This window comes from Dermochelys coriacea, chromosome 5 (assembly GCF_009764565.3).
Source record: "Dermochelys coriacea isolate rDerCor1 chromosome 5, rDerCor1.pri.v4, whole genome shotgun sequence".
In the NCBI taxonomy this organism is placed as follows: domain Eukaryota; kingdom Metazoa; phylum Chordata; order Testudines; family Dermochelyidae; genus Dermochelys; species Dermochelys coriacea.
The window spans coordinates 103,105,002-103,119,084 of record NC_050072.1 but is presented as its reverse complement, the minus strand read 5'-3'; the positions used below and the strand labels follow the sequence as shown (position 1 = coordinate 103,119,084).

The 14,083-nt window shown below is 42.4% G+C and overlaps 1 protein-coding gene across 1 annotated transcript in view; it reads left to right on the top strand.

The window, feature by feature from the left end:
* Window positions 1–14,083, top strand: part of LOC119855511 (histone-arginine methyltransferase CARM1-like) — a 143,791-nt gene that overhangs the window by 106,367 nt on the left and 23,341 nt on the right. Inside the window, exon 7 of the mRNA XM_038401624.2 lies at window positions 8,325–8,415. Coding sequence (XP_038257552.1) covers window positions 8,325–8,415 — 91 coding nt within the window. The remainder of the gene's footprint in view (window positions 1–8,324; window positions 8,416–14,083) is intronic.

Here is a 14,083-nt window from a genome sequence, read left to right as displayed (position 1 = left end):
CAGAGAAAGGAGACAAGAAGGACCTCCAAATGGTGGCTCTGGACAGCACTGGTTGGTGTCATGTTTCATCACCTCCTGCAGGCTCTAAGGAAATGAGAGTTGAGTTTTCTTCCTTCATTTGAGCATGTTGGAAGCACCACTGTTACTATTTCATATTGTGATTTGCCGGTGAGACCAGCTATTTCAGCACTTAACCTGTATGTGCTGGATGTGTTGCCCTTGGCTGCCTCTTGTGTCATTGAATTTAATGTGCCACCATATGCGTTATGGGTTGCCTCTCAGTTCAAAGTTTATAATGCAAAACATGATGGCAAGCTAAACTAAAATACAAGGCAAGAGAGGGAAGATAAAGACCTAGAATTGGACAAAGAATGGGAAACATCATGAAAAATGTGTCTTTTTTTCTTTGAAAAAAAAATGTGAAATTTGAAATGTTTTCACCAGATCTAATCAGACCCCACCCAATTTCCTAATTCCAAGGCCTCTTGGTACCCCAATCTTTTCCAGTGATGTGTCCAATCCAGCCAGAGACAACTGAGATCCACAGGTCAGTTCAATGGGATCTGTGTTTCAATCTGTTACTGGTTGGAGAAGTTTTGAAGGAGGCTTCTAAGTCCAGGGGCCTCCTGAGAAATTTCATTGAAGGGAAGTCTGAACCTGCAGTTGCCATAAGTTATATTTCACTAAGTGAATTCCTGAAAACAAACTAAAAGATCACTAACAAAGGTTTTGTTAATGAGAGAGACTTTCTCTCATGACACCAATGTGAAAAACAGGATGTTTTTAGCATATTAAACTAGTTAGGGGAACATGGGATAATAGACTGAGCACAGGATTAGGAACTGGGAACTACTGAGTGTTAATCCTGGTTCTGCCATTGACTTGGTCTGTGGCCTTACAAAAGTCACTTAGGCTGATGTTTTCAAAAATATCCATTAATTTTAATGCCTCTGATTTTGGGTACCTATCTACAAACTCTTAGGGCATGTCTAGACTGCAATGTAAGCTCAGGGTTAGTGGATTTGAGCCCACAGACCTTAGGCTTGCAAGCCCAAGGCTTGAGTGTCCACACTCATTGGTGACCCTAGGTTTACAGTTTCTGGACCCAGGCTCCAAACCATGTCCCGGGGTTCCTAGCATCCTCCCCGGCACTCCAGCTCTCAGTTGATGGTACAGTGTGGGAAAACTTGACTATCCACCCTACATATTACAGGAAGTTGTTGCAGCCTGCTAAGTTCCCAACATAACCCGCTGTGCTATCTTTTGGGTTTGCGCACTCCCAGCAACTGGAGCCAGCAGCATGGAGGAGTCACATTTGAAGTACTCCTCTTGCTTCTGCTTTCACTCATGTTTCAGCAAACAGACAGAGCATCCATGAGATGCTGGTGGACATTCCGACATCGTTTTCTGACCTACAGAAGACACCTGAGAGGAGGAGGAGGAGGATACACACATGGAAACATGGAAGACTCGAACTGGCTGATGCTGCTTGAGACTCTCAGTATAGCTGCTGATACCCCATATATAGACTTCTGGAGCAGGGCCACAAGCACAGATTGGTGGGACCACATTGTGGTGAAGACCTCAGGTGACCAGCGGTGTGCCCAAAACTTTCGCATGAAGAAAGCTACCTTTCTGGAGCTTTGTGAGTAGCTTGCCCTGGCCCTCCAGTGTCAGAAAACACAAATGAGGATGTCCACGTTGGTCTAGAACAGGGGTGGCCAACCTGTGGCTCTGGAGCCACATGCGGCTCTCCAGAAGTTAATATGCAGCTCCTTGTATCGTCACCGACTCCGGGGCTGGAGCTACAGGTGCCAACTTTCCAATGTGCCGGGAGGTGCTCACTGCTCAACCCTGGGCTCTGCCACAGGCCCTGACCCTACTCTGCCCCTTTCTGCCCCCTCCCCAAGCCTGTCATGCCCTCCCCTCCTCCGCTCCCCCCCCCCCGAGCCTCTTGCATGCCACGAAACAGCTGATCAGGAGGTGCGGGGAGAGAAGGGGAGGTGCTGACTGGTGGGGCTGCCAGTGGGCGAAAGGTGCTGGGAGCGCGTGGGGGTGGAAGAGAGCTGATGGCGGGCTGCTGACATATTACTGTGGGTCTTTTGCAATGTACATTGGTAAATTCTGGCTCCTTCTCAGGCTCGGGTTGGCCATCCCTGGTCTAGAAGCAGGTTGTTATAGCCATCTATAAGCTGATTTCCCCGTACTGCTACAGGTCTCTTTCTAACCAATTTGGTATTGGAAAGTCAACTGTAGGTAAGATGGTGGCGGAAGTTTCTGAGGCAATCAGGCATGTGATTTACCCAAAAGTGGTGGGCATAAACAATATTCCTGAAGTAATTGCTGGTTTTCCAGAATGGGATTTTCAGACTGGAGTAGGGCCATTGATGGGACTCCTGCACACAGTTTGCCCTCCTTAAGAAGCACTTAAGTATGTAAACCACAAAGTGTACTGCTCCATCGTCATGCAGGCTTCTGTGGACCACATAGGCCAACTTATGGAAACCAACATGGGCTGCACTGGAAAAGTTCATCATGCTAGGTTTTTCTGACAACTGGGAGTCTACATTTATGCATAGACTGGGACACACTTGCTACCAAAAGGCATTGTCATAAATAGAGTTACTGTCCCCACTGTTCTGGGGGACCCTCTGCACCCCTTTTTGCATTGGCTTATGAAACCATATCTTGATCTTAGAGGCCCTGGCAAAAGAAGGTTTATTTATGCTCTGAGCAGCTGCAGAATGGTGATTGAATGTGTGTTTGGCAGTTGAAATGCTGCTGGTGCTGTTTGCAGACCTGTTTGGATTCCAGTGTCATCAGTGCAGTCTGCATCACCGTGGCTTACAGTGCTTTTCACAGTCTTTTTGAAGCCAAAGGTGTGTCATTTGCCTCTGAATGGAGCTATGACAGTAATGGATCGGAAAGCGCACCTATCCCATCTCGGGCAGGATGCGCCCAGGGAACTCAAATCAGGGATGCTCTATGCTCCCACATTATGGATTTCTATGGGAGAGTAATGTATTTTTATAAATGTGCTTGTACAATGGTTACAGTAAATGAGGTACAGCCACATCATGTAACAAAATGGGACTTGGGAGCAGGGATTGATTGCCATGGATTGTACTTGTGAATGACATACCTACTTTCCCCATTTCATAAGCAGTTATGTGGCAAGAACTGTAGATATACAGTATGGCTTGATGTAGATAAATGTTTTGAGAAATAGCATTTGGGTACAACTTAACAGTTGTCCTTTATCATGCGTTTCTTTATTATGTGAAATACACCTTATATGATGAGATGCAGTAATGGTAATGAAACGTCTCAATAAAAGAAAAGCCTTTATTTTTGAACATGAATGAGAAAAAAAATAGTGCCAGGCAGGCCAGCTGTCATTCACACACCAAAACACCAGTAATAAACCAACACCAAAACCATTAATAAAACACAGTGCATAAAGCACACATTAAACAGTAAAACATTGCTAACAAATAAACCCCCCGCTGTTGTGTGTCCCCTGGCATCCTGTTCTCTTTTCCCTTCCTTCCACATTTAGCACACGCTTGGTGCCACTGCAGAGGGTGGAGGCATTTACAAGGGTGGGCATCTGCACAGGTGTGGAAGCCTGCAGGGGGTAGGGAGCCTGCTTGGGGATGTAGGACTGCATGTGGTAGATTTGCTCTGTTCAGGTTCTTTTAAGTCCCAATTACATGGAACCCTGCACCCAACGATGGAATTGTTCAAAGTGTTCCTGGTCTACAGCATGGGGTTCCAAGGAGGGGGCCCAGGACATGGTGTGGATGCAACAGGAGCCTGTACTCTGGCAGTCACAAGCATAAGCAACCTCTCAAACAGGTCTTTCTGCTGGGCTTTGTCATCGCCCTCAGCCCATGTTCCTGCTACAGAAACTGTGTTGTAAGCCTCTCCTGGTGCGCTGAAATACTGTCCTTTGGCTCGGCAGCCTGCCTGTGCTTTTCTGCTTACTCTGGTACTGTACCCGCTTGTTGGCAGTGTCCAGAATGTCCATTATAAGTTCATCATGGAAACACTTCTGCTTGGACTGGTCTTTTACAGTTCTACATCCCAAGGACCTGCTGCAGTGGGCCCATATTGCTGAGGTGGAAGGACCAGCAGAGGTTGAAGGGCCAAAAAGCAGAAATCAAACAGTGCACTATTGTTTCAGTGCTTCACAACAGGTTCACTAGGCAAAAGCGCCTTGCGGAATCTCCAAGGCCAAAAAATGATACTTTGAAAAAGTATCCCAGAAACTCCATGGACACAACTCAGTTAATCACAGTGAAAAGACTGCACAAACAATGGTGAGTTACTATTTATAATTGTTTTCTGTTTAAAAATTGCAGACTGTTTGGCCCTTGGGATAGGGTGGAGGAGTATGCCAAAATGCCACAGAGATTTTCAGACTTATGGTGACGGAGCTGCACATCTATGAGTGAAGTGGGCTGGCGACTTACAGAAGAGGGCCGGGACAATATGCTCTTCATTGAAATTTGACTACCTATGTAGAGTTTCTCTTATAGGAAAAGTTTGCAGCTGTCAGTGCCCAGGACTAGATCAGAATTTATGAGTGAATTAACAGGATGCTGCATTAGCATCCAAACGAATTACTGCCTCCCCATGACTCCTGATGCAAGCTGCTCTGAACGCATCTACCCTAGGACTACATTCAAATGCACAGGAACTCTCTCAGAACTAAACAGCCAACCCCCTCCTCCAGCACATTTCTGGACCACATAAAAACCTGGCCACCCAACCTTTTCTGTTTTACAGGTGGCTCTTAACGTTGTGCAATGCCTGGTTTGTACAGCTTGGCATTCTGAAAGAGAAGGCAATATAAAGTTCTTACTTTTAACACCTCAGCACATCTCTGTAAGAATGCACAAGTTTCCAGTAAAAAGTTAATTTCAAATGCTTGTTCTGCTGTTGGTTGCACTTCTCAGTCTCTGTTTTGAATTCCACCTGGTGGTTTGGGGGGGCGAAGGGGAGATGCCAATGTACTGCCATGCAGTCCGTCATTAGCAGATATGTGCTGCTGCCCGTGGCTTGTAATAAATTTTACATTGGGTCATAAACCAGAAATCCTTCCAACCCCTATATTAATAACAACAAACATGATGCTAGAAACTTACCAGGCTGAGGGGTTCCTTCTGCCCCTTGTGTTTCTGCTGCTAGTTCCGCAGCTGGTTCTTTCTCTAGGGGGACATCAGAAAGCTCCTCCGAGTAGGGACCCAAATGTGCTGCCACTACTCAGGCAGCAAAGCCTCCTTGGGGACCAGTTTGAGCACAAGAGTCACTTTGTCAACCTCATCTGGCACTTGCTGGTTCCCCTCCAGTCCTAGAGTGGATTTAGGGACGAGAAGGTCACTGTCCTGGCTGACCAGGCTGTTGTGAAGCGCTGGTGGCTCAGTGCTCAGCACAGTATCCAGCACCCGGTCACACGCTTTCAAAAAGGGGTAGGATGACGGCGAATTCCCATCGTTTCTGTGCTGCTTAATCTGCTCCGGGCACTGGTCCAGTGAATCCCCAATGCTGCAAACTTCTTTCATATTTCCTGGTGTGTGTCGTCATTCCTGGAACTCTTGCTAAAGTCACTGTTTGCTTGCCTCGCACCAGAGATTAACCAAAATCTGGCTGCGCTTCCTTGACCAGCTAGCAACATGATTGGCAAAGGACTTCTTCATGTCAGTGGCCATCACAAATGACGGAGAAGATTCACTATGCTTGCAGCTCAGCAGACAGAATAAAATGGAACTATTAAATGTGGAGCAGCTGTACTTGAACCAAGGGGTGGCTTCCCTTTCCTGTGTGTTGATTCAGAAGACCGTCCTATGGGATTGTGAGAGAAGTTTTCAGACTCACAGGACCAGAGTCTGGGGGGCCCGGGTCTGATCTGCATCGATATTGCAATAGATGGAGTTTGGACCAAGTCAAACTCTCCACACTTCAGGGTCCTGTGCCCAATCCTGAGTCAGACAGGATTGTGTACAGCTGGAAGTGGGGATTGGGCTTAAGCCTGAGTCCGAGCCTGGGCTTTCATTGCAATGTAGACATATGGTAGAGCAGTGGTTCCCAAACTTTTCAGCATCACGCCCCCCCTTTTAATTTTCGAGAAACCCTCATGCCCTCCACCTCTCCTTTACCATCATCCAACCCCCTCTGATCCTTGTCCTCTGACTGCTCCCTCCTGGGATCCCCAGCCCCTAACCGCCCCCCTAGAATCTCACTCCCTATCCAACCCCCCCGCTCCCTGTCTCCTGACTGCCCCGACCCCTTATCTGCACCCCCACCCTCTGACAGGCCCCCTGGGACTCCCACACCTATCCAACCCCCCCTGCTCCCTGTCTCCTGATCACTCCCCCAAACCTCTGCCCCATCCAACCGCTCCCTGTCTCCTGACTGCTCCCCCAGGACCTCCTGCCCCTTATCCAACTCTCCCTCCCCCTGCTCCCCGCCTCCTCACCGGGCTGCTCAGAGCGGCAGGACTGGCTTATTGGAAAGCCTGGGAGGTGGGCGGGTGCAAGCTGTGCTGCCCGCACAGCAGCGTCGCTGCGGGGGAGGGTGGACAAGATGGGAGGGGCCGGGGTCTAGCCTTGCGCTCCCTTTGGAATTTCTTCACACACCCCTGAGTTTGGGAACCAATGCAGTAGAGCCTGTTATTTCAGAAGTGTTGATGACTGGCAGGTGCTATTATCTTCAGTCAGAATTGTGGGTGCTTAGCACTTCTGAAAATTGGGCCCTTTGAAATGGAAGTTGGTCACTTAAAAACTAAAGGAATCAAAAATTAATGGACACTTGAGGATGTAGGCCTTAATTTATCTGTATCTCTTTCCCCATCTGTATAATGTAAATGAGACTACCTCACACATGAATGGTAGTTAGAATTAGTTATTATTTGCTGTGTTGTTGTTGTAGCTGTGTGTATTAAAGAGACCAGATGGGTGAGATAATATCTTTTATTGATGAAAGAAACAAGCTTTCAAGCTGCATCGATCTCAGATTTGAAGAGCTCTGTGCAACTCTAAAGCTTGTCTCTTTCACCAACAGAAGTTGGTCCAATAAAAGATATTATCTCACCCATCTTGTTTCTCCAGAATTAATCATTGTTTATAGAGCACATTGAAAAATGTAAAATGCTGTATAAGTGCCAAGTGTGTAGTAGCAGAAGCTGAAGCAGCATGGTCTCATGAGCAATATTAAAAACCTTTAATCCCCATCCCAGGTTTTACTCTGCAGAAGTATTAGTATTCTCTAAGCAGTAGGTCTTAAAAGAAACGTGTATTTACTGAGTGGATGTGTGATTCTTTTTGAAATTCCTGTGGTCTCTTGCCACATGATGTTGTATTTGCAAAGAAAAAGCCATTTGTTCTTTCATTTGTGCACCGCATTTTGCACCAGTTAAAACAGATGTTTGAAGAAACATGTTCCAGTCCAAAAACAACTGCTCCCCACTGATGCACAAACAACAGTGTGCAAAATATTTTGTTTAATATTACTTTTGAAGTCTTATCAAGCAGCCTAATCCACTGCCCACTGAAATCAGTAGAAGAATTCCCATTGACTTCAGTGGCCATTGGATTCAGTCCCTAATTAATATAGGTCTGGAAGTCAGGACACCTGGATCCTTTTCCCAGCTCTGTCAATAACATGTTGTGTGAGGTATGTAAACTTCTATATGCCTCAGTTTCACCATCTGTAAAATTGATATAATACTTATCTTTACATGTTTGAGCTTTATTTTATTAATGCTTTGTAAAGCGTTTTTGAGATATCTGGATACAAATTCCCATGTAATTATTATGTCAAGCTGCTAATGCTAGACCTCTTGAGGATTACCTAGTTGGTAATCTGCAGTTTGATTTATGATTGAGTCTGTTAACATATCTTCTGTAATAATATCTATGGAAAGAGTTGTGTATATGGTCAGATCTAAATAAGAATGTTTCTCTAATTGTGGAAATGATGAAAAGTTGTTTTAGAGTAACATCTAGCATTTTACTTACTTCAAAGAAAGAGAAAATGATTTAAATGTCTATTGTCTAGGGACATAAAACTTATAATGCTTTATCATTCTTGGCAGGCTTCTGAAATATCCTGACCCAGGTCATAAGTGGATATTTTTGTTATTGATTGCTTTAACCTATAACTGCATTTCAATAAACTAAATATTACCTGTAATGGGAATCAAATGTTAGTCTGTTCAAGGTGCAAAGCAATTATTGCTTGCTGGTATTTTCTGTCCATGTTTCCACAGGGCTAACCAGACATTTGAATTTTGCTACTATATATTATCTTTTGTTTACTAGGAATGATGTTTCCAACATTTAGTGACATTCATTTGGCTCCTTTTTCCGATGAGCAGCTCTACATGGAACACTACTCAAGAGCCAATTTTTGGTAATGATTGTTATGTTTTTTTAAAAAAAAATTTGCTTGGAGACTCAGTAAAGGTTTTAAAATGAAACTCATTCTCGTAATCTGAATACAATGAAGCAAAGCACATGGCAGAAAATATTTCTAATTTTCCCTGCTCACTTCCTCTAACCTGATCTGCAGCTATGCTGTGTGAGCCTATCAGCTCTGGCTGGGTCAGAGCTAGGATGGGAAACCATGTCCACTGGGCTCTCAAGTGCTGCAGAAAAAGATGTTTATGAATCCATAGTTAGTAGATGCATTTCTGTGTCAGTAATAAACCAGTGCCCCAGGATGGTGCTTGAGGGGTGTTGAACAAATCAGACTCCTGACCATACACAGATGTCAAAGATCCAGTGGCGTTTTTCATAGAGACAAGGTATTGACTTCCATATCCTGGTCAAATTCTAAGTCAGTAATTACATTCTGTCTACCTAAATTCCTCCTGCAGCTTCAGCTAGAAACAACAGTCTTTACTTCTTGCCCTAAATTGTTGTTAATGTTGGGATGCACTGGGATGTTAAACAGCTGCTGTGTTCTACATCAGAGGTGGCTCCACTTCAGCAATGGGCAAAGGAGTCTTTACCTGTTGCTCACATACCTATTGTGGTGGTAAATGGACTTAATTAATTGTTAACAAAGTTTTTGAATCCTTGGATAAAGACATGCTATGGAACTATGAAGATTAATAATTAGTAACCTCTTTTGGAGACCACAAATATATTCCCCACTTCCAACCATTCCTTAGGTTTGCGAAGAGAAAGTGATAGGAGTTCTAAAGGTTAAGTCATTTGTTTTAAATCAATCAGTTTACTAATCACCTGGATTTAGGAATAAACTTTCCCTGTGGATAGGTCATTACATAATATCCATTAGGGGATTTCTTCCACCTTCCTCTGAAGTATCCCTTATGGAAAGGTGGTATACAATTTAATAGGGATGAAACCAATAGGGTTGTATAGAAATTGCTCTGAAATCATGTAAAATTTAATAGATACTTTTGGACCAGATCCTCTGCTGGTGAAGTCATCACCTGCTGATTTATACGACCTGAGAATGTGGCCTTTATCCTTTCTCTAGGTTTGTGAGGCCATCCTGTAGAATTCCATAATAGGCATATAGTTCTTCTATGAAACTCCATAGGATCGTTCAGAAAACATATGGAGAGACTATTCTCTATTTATATTATCTTGGTGTCTGTTAAAATTCTATAAGACATTTTTATAATGTACCATGTGGTAGTGGCCAATGTCAGAGACAGGATAGTGGATTAGGTGAACCAGCTGTCTGATCTGGTATGGCAACTTTTATGCTTATGAAAACTGTCCACCGGCTTTAGAGACAACAGTGTTGCTTGTCAATGTTTCTCTTCAGTGTAGCAGCCTAATTCTCCTTGTCCAAAACACTGTATTTTAGTTGAAAATATAGGGCCAGACTCTGCCCTCAGTTACATTGGTGTAAATCTAGAAGTGCTACAGACTTGCATCAGTGTAACTCAGAGCAGAGTCTAGCTTGTAATTTTATATGTGAGAAAATTGTAACTGTTTTGTTTTTATTTATCTAGAGTCTAGAAAAAATAGAAACAACTTCAGGTGTGCTTTTCATAGATTCCAAAGCGACAATTGTGACCATCCTGAATAACACAGGCTACAGAACTCCTCCAGAATAATTCCTTTCGAACTATAGCATCTTTTTTTTTTAAAAAAAATCTTGATTTAAAAATTGTCAGTTTTGAAGAATCCACCATGACCCTTGATAAATTGTTCCAGTAGTTAATTACCCTCACTGTTAGAAAAAATTAGGCTCTATTTCCCATCTGAATTTTGTCTAGCTTCAGCTTCCAGCCACTGGATCTTGTTATACCATTGTCTACTACACTGAAAAGACCATTATCAAATAATTGTTCCCCATATAGGAATTTATAGACTGTGATCAAGTCAACCTTTATCTGTCTCTTTGCTAAAATAAAGAGATTGAGCTCTTCAGTCTTTCACTAAAAGGCATGTTTTCTAACCTTTAATCATTTTCATTGCTCTTCTCTGACCCCTCTCCAATTTATCAACATCCTTCTTGAATGGTGCAACATCCTTGGACATAATATTCCAACAACAATCACACCAGTGTCAAATACAGAGTTAAAATAGCCTCTCTCTTCCTACTCGAGATTCCATGGTTTATGCACTCATGGATTGATTAGCTTTTTTTGGCTACAGTGTCGCACTGGGAACTTACATTCAGCTGATTATCCAACATAACCCCAAATCTTTTTCAGGGTAACTGCTTCCCAAGATAGAGTCCCCTATCATGCAAGTATAGCCTAAATTTTTTGTTCCTAGATGTATACGTTTATATTTAGCTGTATTAAAATGCATATTGTTTGCTTGGGCCCCAGATTGCTCTGTATCGGTGACCTGTCCTCTTCAATATTTATCACTTGCCCAATTTTTGTGTCATCTGCAAACTTTATCAGTAATGATTTTATGTTTTCTTCCTAGTCATTGATAAAAATGTTAAATAGGATAGGACCCACTAGAAATATACCTGCTTGATGAAGAATTCCCCATTTACAATTGAGACCTATTTATCAGCCAATTTTTTAGTCCACGTAATGCCATGTTCATTTTGTGTCATTCTATTTTTTTATTCAAAAATTTCATGTGGTACCAAGTCAAATGTTTTACAGAAGTTGAAGTATATTACATCAATACTAAAGGAGTACTTGTGGCACCTTAGAGACTAACACATTTTTTTGAGCATAAGCTTTCGTGAGCTACAGCTCACTTCATCGGACAAATGCATCCAATGAAGTGAGCTGTAGCTCACGAAAGCTTATGCTCAAATAAATTTGTTAGTCTCTAAGGTGCCACAAGTACTCCTCCTTTTCTTTTTGCGAATACAGACTAACACGGCTGCTACTCTGAAAAATACATCAATACTGTTACCTTTATTACTCAAACTTATCTCATCAAAAAAAGTTTTCAAACCCTATCTATCATTTCAATTCCTCCCCAATTAATCTTTAGCTTCTGCTCTTTTTGATTGTTCTCAAGAATACAAAAAAAATTATAATAAACTACAAATTGGGTGGAATGGGGCCCAGTATTTTGGTTTTTGTTCCATGTGCCAGCTTCCTTGGGAAGCCATAGTAGAAACTCAGGGATTGATGAATAGGGGTTGTTATTGCTTAGTGAGGGGAATAGATGCTGAATTAGCAGTCTGAAGCAGAAACGTATCCGCTTTTTCCCAGGGCTCTACAGAACTAGATGTTGTTGGCAGTATCCAAGCATTTCACTTTAAGGTTGTTTGTGATGCTTCATCTCCATCGTTAGGAATGTAAGACCTCTATTTGACAGCCTACAAGTGGGGAATACAAATGGTGTGATGTACACATGAATATTCTGTCTGTATCTGTCTTTACGTATATACAGTATGTATATAGTCTCTGTATTAATGGCAAAAAAAATCTACTTGTCCCTGCCATTAATTAATGCCACAAGCTCTTAACTGCTGATGTTCTGGTGACGTTATCTACATCCAGTTTCTTAACATAAGTATCCAGTCTGCATTTAAGAGCACCTGCAAAATTACGTCCAGATCTAATACATACATTGTGTCCTATAATATTGCACAATGATACAATTATTCAGGTGAATTCTCAGAACCAGTCAATACAGAGTTGCTAAGAGAATGATAGAAGTGGAAGATCCTAATCGTTCAGGTCTGGAAGTCCTTCACAGATAACTGGATCTGGGAACTTAATTCACTTCCCCAGAGTGATCATTGTTGTTTGTTTATTTGTTTGTTTATTATTTGTATTTCAGTAGTGCCCAGGTCAGGATTAGAACCTCATTGTGCTGGAAGCTGTACAAACGTAAACTAAGAGTCTCTGTCCCAAAGAGCTTACAGTGTTTGTAACAGGATTCTTTCCTCAGTGTTTCAACAGCTCATTTCACTACCCCTTTTCTTGAACAAATCTTGAACAAATTTGCCATGTAAATGTTGAGCTAATAACACTGGATAAACTCTTACATACTTTACATGAGCTTACATGAATAATCCAATGCACCTGCAACATTGAAGTTTTTCCAGCCCTGGTAGTTTCCAGAGCACAAGTGTTCGTATCCTAAGTTATCCTAAATCATGCAGTGGTCTTTCAGTGTGGATGGGTGTCCAGTGGGGATTGATCATGCAAGGTATCCAGCAATTCCTGGATTGTCTGAGCACTTTGTAGGACCAGGTGTTTAAGTGGAAAGACCAACAAATTTACTTCACTTGAACCTTGAGCCAAAAGTTGAAACCCAGGTCTCTAGAGGTGAAAGTGCAATGTTTTTACCACTGCTTTACTTATCCCCTGGTGTCTTCTCTTTGTACTAACAGGTTTCAGAGTAGCAGCCGTGTTGGTCTGTATTCGCAAAAAGAAAAGGAGTACTTGTGGCACCTTAGAGACTAGCAAATTTATTTGAGCATAAGCTTTCTTGAGCTACAGCTCACTTCAATCCGATGAAGTGAGCTGTAGCTCACGAAAGCTTATGCTCAAATAAATTTGTTAGTCTCTAAGGTGCCACAAGTACTCCTTTTCTTTGTACTAAGATACACTGATATATCCAGTAAAGTCCCAGAGCTGGGCACAGGGTCCCCAGCAAATTTAGGCTGTCTATCTGCTCTTTTTTAGTCATTTAAGTTGTGCCAGCTTGTGCTGTTTAGTGCTAAGCAGCACCTGTATAAGCAGAAAATTCCATGCTTCCGAATTCCCTTTTCACTCAACTCTCTATTTTGATTTTTTAGAAAATCTGCTTGCTGTATGTTTAACAATCCTTTCTATATAGTTAATAGTGTCTGAAGAGGGTTTTGCTGCAGCTTTTGTACATTTTTTGTCCCATTTGCTGTAAGCAACAAAAGAGTAAATGAAGTGGCTGGAACTGCAGTTTGAGTTAGCTCTTGTGAAAATATCAGGTCTGTGAAATGGTGCAAAAAACCTGATCACAGAATCTTGGTGCATGTCATATCACTAGTTACTAGGAGTTTGCATAGTTTGTTTATTAACGGAGGGAAAGAAGGATGAAATAGTTAACGCAAACACAGGTTTATTACTGTCCAAAGCCAATAATGGCCATGATCCAGCGAGGCACTGGCAGATTTGTTTTTTCACACTTAAAAGTTAGTTTACCCTGATGCTTGACAGATGCAAATTAACTTGTGTTGGGTCAAAGTCAAGGATGGCATATTTCTGGAAAGGGTGACTGTTTGCAACGTATCTTTCAAGAGGAGATCATTCTTTCTGTTGTAAAAAGCCTTCTGAAGATAGGTACTAAACATAAATATACTGTAGGTGGTTAAAACAGTCTGTTCTTTGACTTTGGCATACTTTGTGACTGCCCCCAGCTTAAATGAGAGACAGACTTTCTTCTCTAGTATCTCCAGATAATTCATTTCATTGAATGGACATTCCATTGAATAATACTGCACAGACATAACTTTAAGGAAGAGTGGGCCAGTGTTTAATACCAACCACTGAGATACACAGAAATTCTTATGCTCCCTCCATATGAATGGGGGAGGTTTCATTGATTAACTGATCTTTCTGCCACAATAGAGAAGAGGTTCTCTAGTTGTGCATCAGTAATCATGCTGAAAAGGGGTAGAAGATCTCCTG